The sequence below is a fragment of the Physeter macrocephalus genome, chromosome 15, assembly GCF_002837175.3.
Source record: "Physeter macrocephalus isolate SW-GA chromosome 15, ASM283717v5, whole genome shotgun sequence".
In the NCBI taxonomy this organism is placed as follows: Eukaryota; Metazoa; Chordata; class Mammalia; order Artiodactyla; family Physeteridae; genus Physeter; species Physeter macrocephalus.
In genome coordinates, this window is record NC_041228.1 from 38,542,528 (window position 1) to 38,561,546 (window position 19,019).

At 37.5% G+C, this 19,019-nt stretch overlaps 1 protein-coding gene across 3 annotated transcripts in view; it reads right to left on the minus strand.

Annotated features, from left to right (window-relative positions):
* Positions 1–1,590: 1,590 nt before the first annotated feature.
* MTDH (metadherin) overlaps positions 1,591–19,019 on the minus strand; it is a 56,470-nt gene continuing 39,041 nt past the window's right edge. For all 3 annotated transcript variants that reach the window (XM_007101324.4, XM_007101325.4, XM_028500482.2), the window contains 5 exons: positions 15,969–16,093; positions 10,670–10,777; positions 8,342–8,482; positions 5,777–5,933; positions 1,591–5,130 (listed from right to left, as the gene is read on the minus strand). In XM_007101324.4, coding sequence (XP_007101386.1) covers positions 5,060–5,130; positions 5,777–5,933; positions 8,342–8,482; positions 10,670–10,777; positions 15,969–16,093 — 602 coding nt within the window. In that variant the 3' untranslated portion in view covers positions 1,591–5,059. The remainder of the gene's footprint in view (positions 5,131–5,776; positions 5,934–8,341; positions 8,483–10,669; positions 10,778–15,968; positions 16,094–19,019) is intronic.

The following is a 19,019-nucleotide window of genomic DNA, read 5'->3' on the forward strand; positions in this document are numbered from 1 at the left end:
GCCCCCGGCAATATATTTTTAAAATTATTGAAGACAGTTTAGAAGAGAAGGAAATCATTCATAATTCCGGGGTCTTAAGTAGCTAACAGCTCTGGTTGTCCTGCCAATAAACACCCTTGTGGTGTTTTTCAGAATGTCTGCAGCCCCCTCAGCAAACTTCGCAAGGAACCCTCGCCCTAAGGACACACGCTGCTCTTCTGAACCCTGGGGGAAGCTCCTGTCTAGAAAAGAGCCTCGCTATCCTCTTTCCCTGTGGACAGGCTGCCATGTAAAGCGTGCACTACGCAACTCCGAGCGCACTATTCATGTTCAGATTCACTGTGCGTATGCAGATTTATTACAACAATTTCCCAACAGATGTCAGTGGAGTGACTCGAGGAAGCAGTAGCAGCGAGGCTGTCATGACACCCTTCCAAGACCAGGCTATGTGTTACCTGGTACCCCTACTCAGTTGTGGCCCCGAAAAGTTGTGCCCAGCTGGGCGCCTGAGCACAGCTATTTTCATCCATGCCTCCTCAGCCCGCCCCTACACCCCACCCTTGGTCCTGTTACCTGACAACAAACGGCAAGCTCACCCCCAAGATCCCCCTACTGGTAATGTTCTATTTCTTAAGCAGGATGGTGGTTTCAGAGGTGTTCATTTTATTATGCTTTATAATTTAGGTACATGTTACATATATTCATTTTGAATGCTTTGATACAATAAATAAAAAAGGAAAGCCACACATACAAAAAAGAATGCCATTATCATGGGGATGATCTTCAATCTGCTTAAAATTTTCTTCAGATTAGCCTATTCACGAACCTCAGTATTGTTAATTAGGTAGGTAGCAAACATCTTACAATGCACCTCATACACCTTTCTTGATGCTAGGATTAGAAATCATTCTGTTAAAGTATTTAGAATAGTAACAGTGCCTTTTAATTTTTTAAAGATTACATTATGCACCAGGGTAACTTCTACTGAAAATTGTTGTAATCTATGCTTGCAGTGTAGGTGTGAGAGCAGGCTGCTAAGTTTTTTTAAGCCTCTAGGTCTCTAGAATTTCAAGCAGTCACTGAGTGGCAGAAATTTCTTCCACAATCTATTACATATAAGTTGAAACACTATTAGCTGCTACTCTGAGCAGCATCCACGAGATTTTAAAATTTCCGCTCAATTGGAAAAGCTAAAACCTGACCTTAGAAGTGACGCTTGGCTGCAGGATGTACGCAACGTAGTCAACCCTGTGACAGAAGACTGCTAGCTGTTCCTGATATCCACTTCTCTACTGCTTCCTCAGTAATGAATCCTGAAATGTTAATTTGGCCCATGACAGCCCAGGATAAACACTATTACTTCCCATCCCCCTCTGTAGCTAGTAGGATCAAGTGATTGAGTTTGGGTGGATAAGCCTGTGTGGTGTGAGTAACTTGTAAGAAGTGTTCTCTTAAAGGAAGGGAGCAGAAATGCTGAGAGGAGGTTTCTAGCTAGTGCAGCTGTCTGCAACCGTGACCCGAAAGCCACATGTTGCGAATGTGGAAGGGCAACACAGAAGGACCTTGGATGCCTGGCCCTGCAGTCTCAGAGTAGCCCTGGCCTGCTTTCTCAGGTCTGCTTTCTCTTTTTTTTTTACATGCAAGAGAAATAAACTTCTATATTAAGTCACTATTGTTTAGGACACAGCCATACTAATACATAATGCCAAATTTGAGTTTAATTTCCTTAATTGAAAAGGTTGATACAAGTGATACACTACACCAGGTGGCAGCTACATCTACTGCTAAGATGATATAAGATGGAAGCTGTTTCCCACAGAGAACACTGTGTCACGAACAGGGACATTTCAAGAGATGCTTCACTCCAAACACTTGACTTGCCAGTGGTAAAGCCTGCAAGTACAGCTACGGTTTCAGAGCATCAAGAACATTTGAAACATTTAGAACCTATAGAAACATCAAGAACATCGAAAAGTCATTGCCTTTAGACTAGCTTAGGATGCGAAGTGCCCTCCCGTAAGAGAACTGTAAAGAGCAACTTCAATCAAAAACGGTTTGTTTTATTGACAATACTCAATGCATTTTACAAGTAACATATCTGCATTCCCTAAGTCTTTTGGAAAGTAATTCCAGTTTGTGCAATGAGTTTATAGGAAAGTCTTAAGACATCTGTTAGACATCCTAAATTCTAAATTTTGAAAGATATTTCACTCTATGAATAGAGGACTGTTTGTAATTAAGAAAAACTAAACTCTGTAGTTAAATATTGCCCTTCGATATCTTTAACCCAAGTACAAACTGGATTAGCCTATGAAATAATACCATTAGATTCAGATGAGTCATTCCTGCTGCCTGCCCAATAAAATGCATGCACGAAGTCGACACGGTCAATTACATTAATGACACTTTATTTCAATACTTGTTTTTTTGGACTCTCTCAACTATTGTTTTGCTCAATTCAGGATACAGAGAGGTGGGATTCCAGTCTGGGGAAGTCCTAATCCTCTACTCCCTGCTCCAGAACAGGGAAGGGTTTTCATTCAGTTAAGTACGGGGAGACAGGTCAGGATGGGGGAGAGTTTTAAGTAGTTTCTCTAGGAGGCTTTGTTTGCTAATCAGAACAGGGGTGCCCCCTCCAGGCCTGACAAAGCCTGAAGGGATCACTTATCTCCCTACTAGTGGTTTGGGGAGCATCTAATCCAAGCCTCCAAAGGACAACAGGCTCCCCTCTCTCCCCTGAATCACTACCTTGATTTTATTCCCTTCTGAGTTTACGCTGGAAAGCAGTTCCTCTGTTCAGACGCCAGAAACTGCTTTCATGTCACATAAACAACTTTATGGAACAAGTGAAGAGCGATGAACAATGATACTTTGTGCAAGAGTTTGCATCTCATGCATGTGTAAGAGAATGAACTTATTAATTTTATCACTCATAGCTGCCATCTCTTAAAACATAAAAATCCATGCCCTAGTTCTTGAGCCAGAGAGAAGGGACAGGTATCTCCATCCTGGATCCACCCCAATTTAGCAGTGCACTTCTCCGTCTCCACACCGAATCTGCCCTCAAAAGACGGTGTTTCTAACACCTGGTGTTGGTGGTTGAATGAGAGATACTAAGCTGGAGAAATAAAGTCTGACATTCGACACAGCCAACACAATTCTAAGATAAAAGAAATGGTGAGGTAGAGTTGAGAGAGTTCAATTAAATTTTTTGAGCATACATCTTTTGGCACATTCTAAAATTACACAGACTCCCTATTCAATTCTCCTTTGTGATAGCTTTACAAAGTGCTGCAATGTAGGAATCCTTGGATCTCTTTAGGAAGCATCTATATAAAGTGAACAGAGCACAGTCATCTGAAGAAATCCACTCCTGGCACTTTAGCTTATTTACCCCGATATTGAAGCAAATAAAAACAATGCTATCCATTTGCTGAATTTATTTAAACAAATCAATATAGAAATATAGAATTAAACAAAACTTCTGACATGTAAACATACTGCCATGTTCCTGAAACAGATGTTAACACCTGATAAAAGTTAATAATCACTTGTTAGGAAAGCTGTCCGTTAATAAGGCCAGTCTTCAGCAAAACTAAAAGCATTTTGTTTCTTTAGCTTTCCTAGTGTGACAATGCAATACTATCAAACCACAGTCAAATATAATAAAGACAAGATTGGATGGACAGATCAGTACCATTGGTTACAGCTGTTAAACAGTTTCATTCTTGGCGCCACAGGAAAACAATTAAGCCAATCACATCGAAGAAATCATGGCTTTTTTTCTTTATCACAATTCACTAAGTGATGTTAATTATGGTCCTTGTCAAACACGTTTGGTAAAGGCTATTTACAGTGTACATGGCTGAGCATGCACTATTTATAGTTACAAAGATACCTGCCAGTTTATTACAATAGAATTACACAGTGCCTGAAAATGGTGAAACATCTCACACATCATTTAAATCAATACAGTTTCAAGCAGGAAACGTTCCTTATTTGATCACGATTGCAATAATTACATGAAAATTCTTATAAAAACACGAATCCCCTTCAAGAAATTGATGCATATTCTACGCACTACAGGTTAAGGCAGTAAAAAAATGTATTCCTGATAACTGGAGGTCTTGACAATGTCAATTAAAGCTGTCTGACTTTAGTTTTTCATTCTCCATCATATAATCAAAGTTCTGTCTGTATAACTAGTTTGTGAAAGATTTCATTTTTAAAGTCAAAAAAGTATTAGTAATGAAGAGTTGATGCTGGAAAAAAAAGTAATTGCTAGGCAAAGGAAAAAATGTAAGGTGGATTTTGCCTGAAAGTTTTCAAATCATCAACAAGAGCATTATTTGTGAGTCTGAACCTTAAAAGTATAAAACAAATACATATAGTTTACCTTTCTTAACTTAAAATATACTGTACTTTGAACAATTCAAGTAAAGTAAGACTATCAAAAATAACTTCATAAGCCATACAAGTGTCAACTGCATTTTGAATTTTTAAGAACTTTTAAAAAATTGTAAACTAAACCATGACAGTTTAGTTAAACAAATGATAAATGACTTTTTATTTGCACTTGTGATTTCTTTAATACAAATTGCTACCAACAAATATGTAAAGATATGGCAGATTATGCATTTGATCAAAGCACTTTGATTTAAGCATAAAACAGATTCAAATGGTTTAAGTTCCGTGCATAAGATCCAAGAAGCTGCCTACTAATATGTAGGCAACCCTCTCTCTACTCAGAATCCTTTATTCCTCAGCTGCAGATGAGACAGGGCACAATCTGTTGTAAACAGGGCACTGTTGTAAAACCAGGATAATATTCTTAAATTAAGATCGTTCTTGTTAGATTGAAAAGACTTTCCCCAAGTGTCTTCCAATTCTGCTGACTGCTTAATTTCATAAATTAACTTTCCTTTGATTCCATTTTTATGGTGGTTGTGTTCACAGTTTTGTTTTAAAAATTGGTTTAAATTTATATAAAACTTTGTACATGTTCACAAATTATTGCATAAACAGCATAATCTTCAAGACAGTGTTTGCAAACACATGTCCAATTCAGGAAAAAAAATATTCACGTTTCCCGTCTGGCTTTTTTCTTCTTTTTTATTTGTTTGGGAGATTCCCAACTAGTTTCAGACTTGGCTAAAAGGGGAAAAATAAAAAAGAGAAGTTAAGAGGACAGTAAATACTGTTCTGTTTCAAAAATATGAAAGTAGTATCAATAAAAACATGCTCTGAAATCCACTAATGATGCCTCAAATTTTATGTTTACATTTTCAAGTTCTAGTTACATGTTTTTAGGTTATTCTCTGGCTGCCTTCCTCTTTTCTTTTCCTCTGTATTATTTGGTTTAACGATATGGATGATATTTCATCAGTTTTGACCTAGAAAAACCATTGTTTAAAGGACTCAATCTAAGTAATAAAAGTGAAAGTGGGTAAAATGGACACTAAAGGACTAAAGGTAGCTAAAGGAAGAAAAAGAGGTGAAAAAAAAAGGACACAGGACAATTTGCAGTCTCAAGAACATGTGCACAGAAAAAGGGAGGGACTGGGCAAGTAAGGGCAGGCATAGCCCTCCTCTGTGTATGTCCTTGGCCACCTATTCTTGCCTGAAGTGACTTCAGCTCCCCGGCCCTCCCAACTGAGGTCCACAAGGGTCCAAGGAATCTAGGCTTTGCCAGGGAGGAAAGGGATGCTCTAATAAGTAATCCATGAGACTTCTAAGATAGTAACACTTATAGACAGTACAGAGAACACCAAAAGAACCAAAAATGAGAATTACTTACTCTGTGAAGGAGGCACACTATTTTGCTTAGTATTCGACTTGGATTTATCTGTTTCTTGAAGCATCGGTGGCACTTGGGAAGAGCTCTTGTCAGAATCACTTTTTGATAAAATAACAGATGGCTCGGTAGAAATAGCAGGTGGAAGAGTCTTGATAGGCTATTTTGAAATGAAATTATCTTAGATTTTCATTAAAAATTTCAAATAAAAATAAATATCATACTAATACAAGAGGCTGTATAGCAGTAATATGAATATGGTTGCCAAATAATTTATCAGCAGAAGCGCTACAACTCATGCCTGCCCTCTAGTGACATATAACCAAATAAGTCTTTATTTACAATATCGACAAATACAGGTTGGGATAAAAATGGATAAATGTGTAAAATCACAAGATGTTTACTGAATTTCACATAAGAGTGAATAATTCCATTTTCATTAACTTTTACATTTTTCTTTTTCATTACCAGTAACAGGATTTTTTTATGTTTTGGTATTCAATAGTTCTGCCCACTTCCCACTAACTCTCACCTCCTCAAAACCTTTTCATGTGAAGGCAAAAAGAAAATAGCAAATTTCTGAACTACCAGTAGGTGATACTCCCTTTCGTCCTTCTCAAGAGTTAGGGATATCTCAAACAGCAGCAGCAATAGGTTCAGTTTCCTCCCCAAGGAAAAAGATGGCCTCAGATACAGCAGACTATGGCTACTAGTCTTATCTATTAAAGCAACTAGTAAAACTCAGGTCCAAATCGTCAGTTTTATTGAGTCTGGTAGTGAAATCATAATGCGTAGGGCCTGAACTCTTGAATCTTCCTTCTCCTCTGCAACCTCAGAGCAGAGAGGTAAACTAACCGATTTGCCTGAATGAGGCCTAACTGTTAATGAATGTTCAGGACAGGTAACAACAGAAACTCCAACACTTACAGTGCCTTGAGGCTGTAATAGATGAGTAAGAGATCATCTCACCCTTTAGCTCTACCTGTGATGATTATTTTGAATATAGAAACAAGGGTAAGTCATGCTCCTCTTGACCCTTGTTCTCCCAGGCTCCAGGGGTTCAAGAAAGCACAACGGGAAAGGAAACAAGAGGAAGATGTGTGCTCCCAGGTAACTACTAGGATTCCTTCTTCCTATTTCAGGTATCTGAAGCTGCATTTATGTTGCTTGGTTCAACTTTAATAATGCTTCCTGTATTTATTTCATACCCAAAAGTTTCAGTACTCATTTTAAATCTCTTTCCCCCCCATTCTCTCACTTACCTATATTAAATCACAGAAGGACTCAACTATCCTTTACGAGATGGCTTCTGAAAATGACTTATTAAGTAAAACATCAAAATGTCATGTGACCCTTTGCTGTCTTACTATTAAATTTATGTATGTATTTTTTTAAAAAATTAATTAATTTATATATTTTTGGCTGCGTTGGGTCTTCGTTGCTGCACGCGGGCTTTCTCTAGTTGTGGCGAATGGGGGCTACTCTTCATTGCGGTGCACAGGCTTCTCATTGCAGTGGCTTCTCTTGTTGTGGAGCATAGGCTCTAGGTACGTGGGCTCTAGAGTGCAGGCTCAGTAGTTGTGGCGCACGGGCTTAGTTGCTCTGCGGCATGTGGGATCTTCCTGGACCAGGGCTCGAACCCGTGTCCCCTGCATTGGCAGGCAGATTCTTAACCACTGAGCCACCAGGGAAGTCCTATGTATGTATTGAGACTGCATTCTTTTATGTCAAAATACTCTCAGGGAATTAAAAGCATCAAGTCCAAATAGGAAGTATGGTTAAGATTTTTAGTACCAGACTTACAAATTCTTTCTCTTAACAGTAATTCAGGTTCTTGTGTAAAGCTGTCTCATTAAATATGTAGCCTCCATAGAGGCAGAGATTTTTTTGTCCGCTTTCTTCTTTGATGTGTCTCCAGAACCTCAAATCGTGTGTGGCATTGTGGTAGGTTCTCAATACATTTTCCGAATGAGTATATAAACGAACCATGCAGAATTTCATGGTCATTCATACTTCTTATATTTCTATATGATATAACTTACCAAATTAGAAATCAGACTTTAAAGAGCTATGGTCTTTGTGTCACTGTAGACGTCTAGACCTTTTGTAAAATGGTCCCTTCTGACATATCAAAATTTTCCACAGATGGCACACAGTTCAAGATACTGTCAGCAAATTTTTTTTTTTTTTTTTCTGTCAGCAAATTTTAAACAAATGCTACATTCTGAGAGGTTGGACCATAGCCATGTTATATTATGTGCATGCTTTTGGGAAAGTGGAACCAGTCACATTTTCTGTAAGCCATCTATCCCTTGTATGCCTAGATATTTAAGAAAAAAATACAGTCTAGTGGCTCTCTCTAGTTTTGCCTCTGATAGTTATGGGACTTGGGCCAACTTATTCAACTTCTCTAAACTCATTTATATAATGGGTTGTACCTTTCTTGTGGGGTTGTTGTAAGGGCAATTTGGTGTATTTAAAATGTTTAGCATGGGCCTCCATAAAATTTTACTATTAACACAATTCTCAAGTAATCAAAATTTTATTCCTTACATATCAGAAAGTTACCTGGCTATTTTTGATGAGCGCTTCAGCTGGATCACTAGTGCTTATGGTCTTCAAAGAAAAAGCTTTTTCCTGTTTTGGACGGACCTTAGAGGTATTCACTGGGAGCTCTTCTCTAATCTCTTTTTCTAATTCTTCTGTGTCCTACAGAGAAAAGTAGTGCATTAGATGATACAAATCACTCATTTTTACTAATTAAAATCTATTTGGTTTATAGTACTACTGTTCAGAAGATATTCCAAGAAGATAATTTTATTTCAGAAACTGCCCAAACGGCTTAAAAGAGCATAAAAAAAATTATTCAAAGAATTTTAACCATAGGTACATTTGGAATATACGTTCATCATCCCTGCTTTCCTCAGGGATTTAAATCAACTGTGAATTAAAAACCAACACACTCACATCCCCAAATGGAAACCATTTAATTTACTAAACCAAACAAGTATTTTTTTCCTTTTAGAAAAAGTACACGGGGAATTAGGTGCTACTTTAAGACTTTAGAAATAGCATTTCACTTAATGACTTCAAGGAATGAAATATTTATACATAAGTGCATTTTCTAGATAAATTAAGCTCACACAGTAGAAAGGACACAGACAGGAATTTCAATTTTGGCCATGCCACAACCTAGCTAAGTCAAGGACAAATGCTTATGTCAAGGACAAATCTTTGATTTCCCCAAACTGCAGTTTCCTCAACTGTAAAATAAAATTTGTGTAGATAATTTTTATGGTCTTTTCCAAGTTTAAACATTTCCATTCTCAGGTCTTCGAACTTTTAAAAAGACATTACATGCTTAGGTATGTGAAATAAGTATGAATTAGAATATATTAAATAGGACTATCATTGCGAATGGTAAGGAAAAAAAAAATTTCAAAACGTAATCATTTATGCATAGGCTACTCTGTGCTATGTACTTTACACAGAACTTCATGGATATCTCATTGAATTCTCAAAGCAACCTATGCAGTTAAGGAACTTGTGCAAAATACAACAAACAAACAAAAAACAACTCAGTAAACGGCAGAACTAAAATGTGAATACAGATCTGACTCTAAAACCTGTATACTTATTCACTATATTTAAAATACAGATCAAACATTTTTTTAAAAGGAATATCAGAATACCAAAGGAACTTTCACAATTTAATGACCTTTGCCAATTAAGTTGAAATTTAAGGAATACATCTACCCCACAAAATTTCTTTTAAAAGGAACTCACCTAATCTACAAGCCAGAAAAGCAGTATTATTAAAGGCCATAGTATGAATCACATAAATCCAGAAAGAGTTTGGCTAAATGGATTTCAGATAGTATTACTAACAAAGTACGGCTATCAATAACATTTCTCATCAGCTAGTTCAGCTAACAAGAAAAGCACACCTACTATATAGTTTTTGTTTTTATGTCCATTGATCTTAGTTATGTTAACCTTAATGCCCACCTATTATTAATGAGAAAAAACTAATATTGATAATGGATTGGTATCATTTATGAAGGGTTGTGCTTCCCACAACAAAAAAGAACTGAACACATACTTCTTTAAAAAGTCATGCAGAAATTTTTTCCAAATAGAATAAGTAGGAAAATTACTATGTAGCCTATCCTCAAAAATTTTGGTTATCTCCTACATTTAAAGGAATGAAAACAATTAGCCACATGGTTATAAGTAAGAAATAAGATTTTCATAAGTTGTAATGTAATAGTGATAATGCTTTCAAAATCAAATCCATGCGTATTTCCAGTTATCTAGTACATTTGAAATTAAAATATCTTTGTTTTCACCTATATAATGATCTAAAAATACTTTCTCAGATAGGAAAGACCAAAGAGAAGAAAAGGAAAATGTAGGAATGATATAAATAAAAAGTTTCTATTAGAAGCCAAAAAATCAGGAAAGGATACCAAGTGGAACAGCCAGCAAACTCAGAGTCAAGGGAAAGACTCCACTTGTTATGCACATGGTTCTTCTAAATGTGCTAAAATTCTAATATGCTAAATTCCATTACTCAAAGAATTTCTGTATGTGTGAAATACTGTACCCTCTGTTCCATTTCATCATAATATAAACTAAAATGCATCTAATTTAGAATTTTAGTTATTTGCTTTTGGTTTATACCTTTGATATTTTCTTTAGAGCAATAACACTTTTATTACAGTATGACACATAAAACCTTTAAAACATTCTATGACTTTTCAAATGCTTCTCAAGTAAATCTGATGTCTCACATGCTGTCTTTATATCTCTACATTTTCTTAGCATCTGCAAATTATCTTTTCACAAGTCAGCAGTAGGTGCTTAATGAATGATGTCTGTTGTTTTATACTCTACCTGTGCAGGAGAGTTATCTTCACCTTGCTTCTTCTTTTTCTTTTTTTTCTTTTTAGATTTCCCCGTTGGAAGAGCTCCCTCTCCCTTTTCTTTATCATCATCTGAAACCTGATGTTAAAAGCAAAAATACTGAAGTGAACCAACTGGTTAAGTTTTCATTATTCAGAAAATTATTATGAAATAATTCATTAGGTGCAGTCTTTTTCTTCCAAATTCTAAATAAGAATTAGTCACAATAAAACTGATCTGAAATCACATACTCAAAAAATAACAAAAGTGCATGGAACTTCACTCTTCTACTACGATAAACCCCTTTTTCTTACATCTTTCATCACTCACTACATGATCAATTAGACAGCTGTGCAAACCTTGGTTTTTAAAAACTCGTTTCTTAGGTAATTCATTTTATTTAAACACAGAACTATTTGCATTAAAATTGAACTTGACCCTGTTAAGAGAATGACAAGCTACAGAGTAGAAGAAAATATTTGTAAACCACATATCCAACAAAGGACTTGTATCTAGATTATATAAAGAACACTCAAAATTCAACAATAAACAAATAAACAATCCAATTAGAAAGTGTGCAAAAGATACAACAGACATTTCACAAAAGACATTAGAAATGTTCTGTATCTTGACTGTATCAATGCCAATGTCCTGGTTTTGACACTGTACTACGCTTTTGCAAGATGTTACCACTGGGGGACGCTGGGTAAAGGGTACAAGGGATTTTCCTGTATTATTTCTTACAAGTACATGTGACTCTGGGACTTCCCTGGTGGTCCAGTGGGTAAGACTCCATGCTCCCAATGCAGGGGCCCTGAGTTCGATCCCTGGTAGGGGAACTAAATCCCACATGCAGGCCACAACTAAGAGGTAGCATGCTGCAACCAAGAAGCCTGCATGCGGCAACTCTGAGCCAGCATGCCGCAATGAAGACCCAGCGCAGCCAAAATAAATAAATAAATAAAATATTTTAAAAAGTACATGTGACTCTATAATTACCTCAAAAGAAAAGGCTTAATTAAAAAAATTGAATTTGAAAAGGAATGTCATTGAAAATAATATTCTGCATGACAAGAAGAGCAAATTAGAATTGTTAAATTAGTATGAATGATATTTTTTCACACATACCATATAGTTGAGTTTTCTATGGAAAAAGTGCTTTTAGTTTATTCTGTACAGATGACAGCCAAGATTCTTAGACTCTACTTAAAGGGAGAGATGATACAGCTAACTTGCTATTTCCTCTGCTCAGCACCATAGTCATTAGGATGATTTTGGAGGTCTCACGAACCATCAAATAGTTTACAGAAATTACTAGCAGATGGAAAAACAAAACAAAACCAAATCCTGCACAAATCCTGCTAAGCTTAGCTAAGAGACTTTCAGTCCAAGTTGGTTGCTAGTTGTGGAGAAACTTCCACAGAAGTTTTTACCATAGCCTCACAATCATTAAAATGTCATATGAAAAGATGCATCCTCTGAAGGATATTCAGGTCACAAGGACTCTGGTCAGTCTGCTTCTCAGCCAATTTATAATCCATCCATACTGTCTATGGCTGCTTTTGCACTAATGCATGGCCCTTTAAATAAAAGTTTGCTGACCCCTGCACTAAAATCTCTATCATTAAAATACAAACGACCCCCAACAAAACCCTTCATCACACTACAGTTTGCTGTTATCCACTACTTCTCTTCCATCCATACCCAAACTTAAGAAAAAAAAAAATCTTAAAAAAAAAAAAATTTATTTATTTATTTGGCTGTACCAGGTCTTAGTTGTAGCATGAGGGATCTAGTTCCCTAAGTAGGGATTGAACCCGGGCCCCCTGCATAGGGAGCACGGAGTCTTACCCACTGGACCACCAGGGAAGTCCCAAGAAAAAAATACCTTATTATTTTTTAACCATCATTTTACTCAACTTACTCCGACTGGCTACTAGTCCAAGGTTTCTAATGAAACTGCTCTAAATTACCAGAGAGCAAATGTCTCAGCCTCTGTGTCCCAGAACTCTCCTCCCTCAGTTTCTTTCATGGGCTTAAAAGTTGGGAGTTCCCCAGATATCTATGTTCATTACATTGCTCTTTTCAACTCTATAAAATTTTCTACACATTTCACTCACCCTCAAAGTTTTAACAACCATATACTAATAACTTCCAAATACAAATCTTTTCCCAAAGCTTTAACCTGTTGCAACCAACTTTTCTTAGGCATATTTACAAAACACCTTGCATCTAAAACACATCCCAAACTGAACCAACCATCTTCTCCCAATTAACTAGCTTCTGCTTTCTCTGTTGGGAGCACCACTTTCAACATCCCAGTTACCTAAGCTACAATTCTGGAAGTCATTTTTTTTTTAAATTTATTTATTTACTTATTATTTTTTGGCTGCATTGGGTCTTCATTGCTGCGCACGGCTTTCTCTAGCTGCAGCGAGTGGGGGCTAATCTTTGTTGCGGTGCATGAGCTTCTCATTGCGGTGGCTTCTCTTGTTGCGGAGCATGGGCTCTAGGCACACGGGCTTCAGTAGTCGTGGCACGCGGGCTCAGCAGTTGTGGCTCGCGGGCTCTAGAGTGCAGGCTAAGTAGTTGTGGAGCATGGGCTCTAGGCACACGGGCTTCAGTAGTCGTGGCACGCGGGCTCAGCAGTTGTGGCTCGCGGGCTCTAGAGTGCAGGCTAAGTAGTTGTGATGCACGGGCTTAGTTGCTCCGTGGCATGTGGGATCTTCCCGGACCAGGGCTTGAACCCGTGCCCCCTGCATTGGCAGGCGGATTCTTAACCACTAAGCCACCAGGGAAGCCCCTGGAAGTCATTTTTGATGATTCTTTCTCCAATCAATTCTAACCATATGTTCTGTTGATTTTGCTTCAATTTATTTTTCAAATCTGTCCTCTACTCTGTATACCATTCTTACCACTACTGTACAGGAATACCAATTTAGAGGTTGTTCTAGTAGTCCTGTACAGCAGTGGTAAGAATGGTATACAGGTATACCTTTATTCTCATTATGCCTCCACTCCTTTTTCTACATGAATTGCCAGAGCAGCCAAAACAAAAACAAAACAAAACCCAAAGAACCCACAAAAACAAAAAAACCGCAAATCAAACCAAAACCAACCAAACAAAAACACCAAAAACCAAAAAGCACAGCACTTTAGATTAAAATTCTTCCGTTATTTATAGGACAAAATCCCAGGTTTAAAAAAAAAATTAATTAATTAATTTATGGCTGCATTGGGTCTTCGTTGCTGCACATGGACTTTCTCTAGTTGCGGTGAGCAGGGGCTACTCTTCGTTGTGGTGCGTGGGCTTCTCATTGCGGTGGCTTCTCTTGTTGCGGAGCACGGGCTCTAGGTGCGCGGGCTTCAGAGGTTGCAGCACGCGGGCTAAGTAGTTGTGGCTCCCGGGCTCTAGAGCACAGGCTCAGTAGTTGTGGCGCATGGGCTTAGTTGCTCTGCGGCATGTGGGATCTTCCCGGACCAGGGCTCGAACCCGTGTCCCCAGCATTGGCAGGTGGGAAATCCAAGGTTTTAAACATGACATTCAAGGGCTTGTAGAACCTGGCTTCTGCTTCCCTTTCCAGTCTCATTTCTGACCACTCTTTGCTATACATTCTGCTTTTACCTCTGGGATGCCTGTGCTAAAACGCCCACCTGCTTCCATAATACCTAACACATTATAACATTATTTTTATCTTCCAATGCACCTGTCTCCCTCCTCTCTTCCCTAACTAGACTGTAGGCTCCTCGAAGGCAGTAATTGTGTCTTGTTTCTCTATTAGCACAATACCTGACCCATGGCAGATGCAATTAATGTCTGTTGAATAATAACGGCCCTAGTATCTTCAGAGCCTCTTTGACTTTTCACCCTTCTTTCTATAACCAACCAGTAGAAAAGTTCGATCAGTAGCTTAATGTCTCTTGTAAATAACCACTTCCATTTATTTTTCAAAGCTATCAACTTAGTTCATTATCTCCTCCCGATTCATGCAATCAAAATAGTACAAAATAGCCTCCCAAATTAGTCTTCTCATTTTTGTTATATCCAGCCTAATTTTTCTTTTTCAAAAAACTTATTTATTTAGGCTGTGCCAGGTCTTAGTTGTGGCACACAGGATCTTCGTTGAAGCACGCAGGATCCTTTTTAGTTGCGGCATGAGTGATCTTTTTATTCTTTTATTTATTTATTTATTTGTTTGTTTGGCTGGCTGTGTTGGGTCTTAGTTGCGGCACGCGGGATCTTTGTTGCCATGTGCGGGATCTTCGTTGTGGCACATGGGATCTTTTTTTAGTCGTGGCATGCAGGATCTTCAGTTGTGGCATTTGAACTCTTAGTTGTGGCATGTGGGATCTAGTTCCCTGACCAGGGATCGAACCTGGGCCCTTGCATTGGGAGTGCGGAGTCTTAGCCACTGGACCACCAGGGAAGTCGTGGCATGTGGGATCTTTTAGTTGCAGCATGAGTGATCTTAGTTGCAGCAAGCATGCAGGATTCTAGTTCCCTGACCAGCGATCAAACCCGGGCCTCCTGCGTTGGGAGCTTGGAGTCGTACCCACTGGACCACCAGGGAAGCTCCCAGCCTAATTTTTCTAACCCTAGCAATGATTAGGTTATCCCTAGTTTAAAAGCTGTCAGTAGGTTCTCATTACTTCTAGAAATTCCATAAAAATGTGGCAAGGTATATATATCACTCATTTCATCTATTTATTCATTTACTGAATGTGAAGCATGTTTTGTAGCTCTAGTTTATAGAGCTACAAAAATAAAAACTTCACAGTGCCTTTCTTTAAGGAATGAAGCCTAGAAGGGGAAGACTGACATACAAACAATCGATCCTACCACCAAATGATTCCACACGTGTATTATACCTCTCCACCAAACATGTTACTTTCCTGCCTTGGTCCCTTTTTCATAAGGTTCTCAGTCTTATCTTGCTATGAAGCTTTCCTTAATTTTTCATTGAGAACCAATCTACTCTTCTCTAAACACACTAAGAGTTGGTAGGCTGTTATAATAATTCTGATGAGGACAGGAATTGTGCGTTTTTTTTCTTATCAGTATATAATAGTGCTTTCCACATAGTAGAATCCTCAATAATTTGTGGAAAGAAGAAACAGTAATAGAGAGAAGGCATGCGGACATAAGATGACTGAAGCAACTATGATTAGAATGTCTCTCTGAAGCAACTCTACCCCTGGATATATTTGTAATACAGAATGTAACCCTTAATAATTCCAATACAGTTGGTTGCACAGAGAAATAAACATACCCACCAATCCCTTTACTCACTTTTTGATCATCAGGAATTGGTTCCTGGGACTTCTGAAGTGAAGCTCTTTCTTCATCTACCCAATTTCCCCACTCTTCTGCTGGCGCATTCCAATCAGAGCTGGGATCAGCGGAAGACATACCATCTAAAATTTAACAGTGTGAATTAGGTATCTGTCACTTCTGCCAAAAACTAAATGCAAAACCCAAAATTCCTTATGTTGAACTAAGCTGTAATTTTAAACTACTGCTCTTCTTCCTCCCAAGTACATTTTAAGAGCTAGGAAAAATACCCAATAACATGATGGTAAAAACCTTTACCCAACTTCTGCTGGGCACATTATATGACTAGATGGAATGTCTAAGAAACTCCAGAAAACTTATGAATTAACCATTTATTCCACTCTCGCTACTTCCTTTATTATCAAAGGAAGTTTATCCCCTGAATTTGCTTTCTTTTCACTGTTTATGTCTAACTTCGTCTAGGACTTGGTCATTTTTTTCTGATTCTTCCCCTCAGGGTATAAAATGAGTCAATCTCTAACAGTAGTGCCAAAATCATGCTCCTCCCCTCCTTATGAACTGTTTGAGATTAGGTTCTTCTTCAAATTCACCAAGTCATGCAAAATAGTCAACCTCTTCTTTTTCTCCTCTTTTTAAAAAAATACTTTACCTTCTTGTATTTTTTCAGATTATTCAATGCTACTTTTATCTTTCCAAAATATGTGAGTCACTTTCAGGGCTTCTATCACCCTCTTCTCAAGAATATTTTTTTTTTTTCAAGAATAAATTTCTAATCTAGACTTCCAAATTCTTTCACGCTAGGAAGCACTGAATTTTTACCTCCTTTGGGAAGCTATCACTGGCTTATTCTAAAAGAGACAGACAACCTTTGGCTTTACCCTGCCTGGTTAGATAAGTAGCTCTCAAAGTTAATTCTTCCCTCCTCTCCCTGGACATCATACACATCCATATATACATCTATAATAACTACTTAATGTTAACATAACAGAAGTTAGGCTTTATTTCTAAATGGTTAACAAGTCATTCTAACATTGCTCTTTATTGAAAAAAAGTCCAACCTTTCCCCAATTAACGCCAAATGCTACTTTTACCAAATATTAAATTCTTAAATATACACTTCAGTCTGTTTCTGGAATTTGTTCCATTCATTTATTCCTGTCATACAAAATATAACTTGTAATACATTTTATTATCTAGAACAACAAATCTGCCTGTATTACTCTTATTTTCTTCACTATTCTTATTTTTCCACATGAATTCTATTATTTTTGTTTAGAGGGGAGGTATTATTAAATGACCTCATGAAGACTTTTTAAAAAATCTATGTTTTAGATAAATATATTATGATCTCGGAAAATGCTCATAGAATAAATATCATAGACAAAATTGCCTGTGTAACATGATCCCAAATTTATAAGAGGAAGAGATAAAAGAAAAGAATACATTAATAATAGATACATCTTAACAATGGAGTTATAGGAATTTCATCTTATAAAGTACTTACTAAATACTAGAACTTGAGCTAGACAGGTAACAGAGGTACAAAAATGAGTATGAAATAATCCCTCCCCACATGGAGCTCAGTCTGTCTACTCAGTGATGAAGATAAGTAAGTACAACAATTAAGTACAGAGTGACAGATTCTGTCATGGGAAGTGCGAAAAGGGAGAAGAGGGGCTAAACCAGTAGAGGATGGGGAGAGACTGAAAACATCATAAGCAAGAATTTATGGTCCAGTAGAGGAAAAACATGGAACAAGTGATTACAAGTGTGAAATGTGTTACAAAAAAGGAAGTCCCTTCCTATATTTCTAAATTTACTACCATGAGCAGGTATCCAGAGCCAGTATTACATAGTAACAGCATAGAGGTTAAGAGCATGGACCTCAGAGTCAAACAGACCTATATCTGAATATTGCTCTACCACTTAATAACTATGTGATTTTGGTCAAATGTCTCAATCTTAATTGGCTATGTACCAACTTCACAGGATTGCTGAAAGGATTATATTAGATACATGTAAAGCAGTTCAGAGCAACGCAGTAAGTGCTCAATAAATGGTACCTACTGCTTTTAATATATCACTGATGACATTAACAATAGAAAGACAGTTTCTAAGCTATCAGGCATACACAATTAAGAATTTATTTCTCACAATCCTGATAAATCTCTCAATAAGATACACTTGGTTATGTTTTAATGTAGAAGTCATTTTTATAAGTAAATATGTATGTAGTATGGGACCTCCCATACTAGAAGTATGAGACTTCCCTGGTGGTCCAGTGGGTAAGACTCTGTGCTCCCAATGCAGGGAGCCTGGGTTCGATCCTTGGTCGGGGAACTAGATCCTGCATGCATGCCGTAACTAAGAGTTCACATGCCACAACTAAGAAGTCCATACGCTGCAACTAAAGATCCCGCATGCCACAAGGAAGATCCCTAGTGCTGCAACTAAGACCCAGAGCAGCCAAAAAAAAAAAAAAAAAGTATCTAGTAGATGTCTGGAACCAATTGCTCACCTTACACCAAGCATTCATTAACACAATATTATTAGGAGATTTGAATGCCAAAGCTGTCAATTGTTTTGCTTAAACCTCACAAATAAGAAACCCAGATTTGGAAAATTGCTGTCCATAAGCCAGGTCTCTTAGGGCTTCCTGTCGGAAAAAAAACCTTTATTTTGTCAAAAAAAAAAAAAGTTTAAGGAAGTGAATCGGCACTATTTAACATATAAACTCTTTTCTTAATAAGTATGGTGGTGGTGGTGGGGGTGAGAGATAAAAATCTAGTAAAGTACTCGGTAAAATTATCTTTTTTTGTAAAAGGCTTAGACAGCCATAAAGTTTGAAGAGTAACTGTAGCCTATGTTTCAACTTCTATCAGAACATTAATAGAAACATAAATCTCTACAGGCTTTATAAAGCTTTATGGTGATTTTTCCACATTTATTGATTTCAGGTTCGTTTTTTTTTTTTTTTTTTTTTTTTTGTGGTATGCGGGCCTCCCTCTGTTGTGGCCTCTCCCGTCGCGGAGCACAGGCTCCGGACGC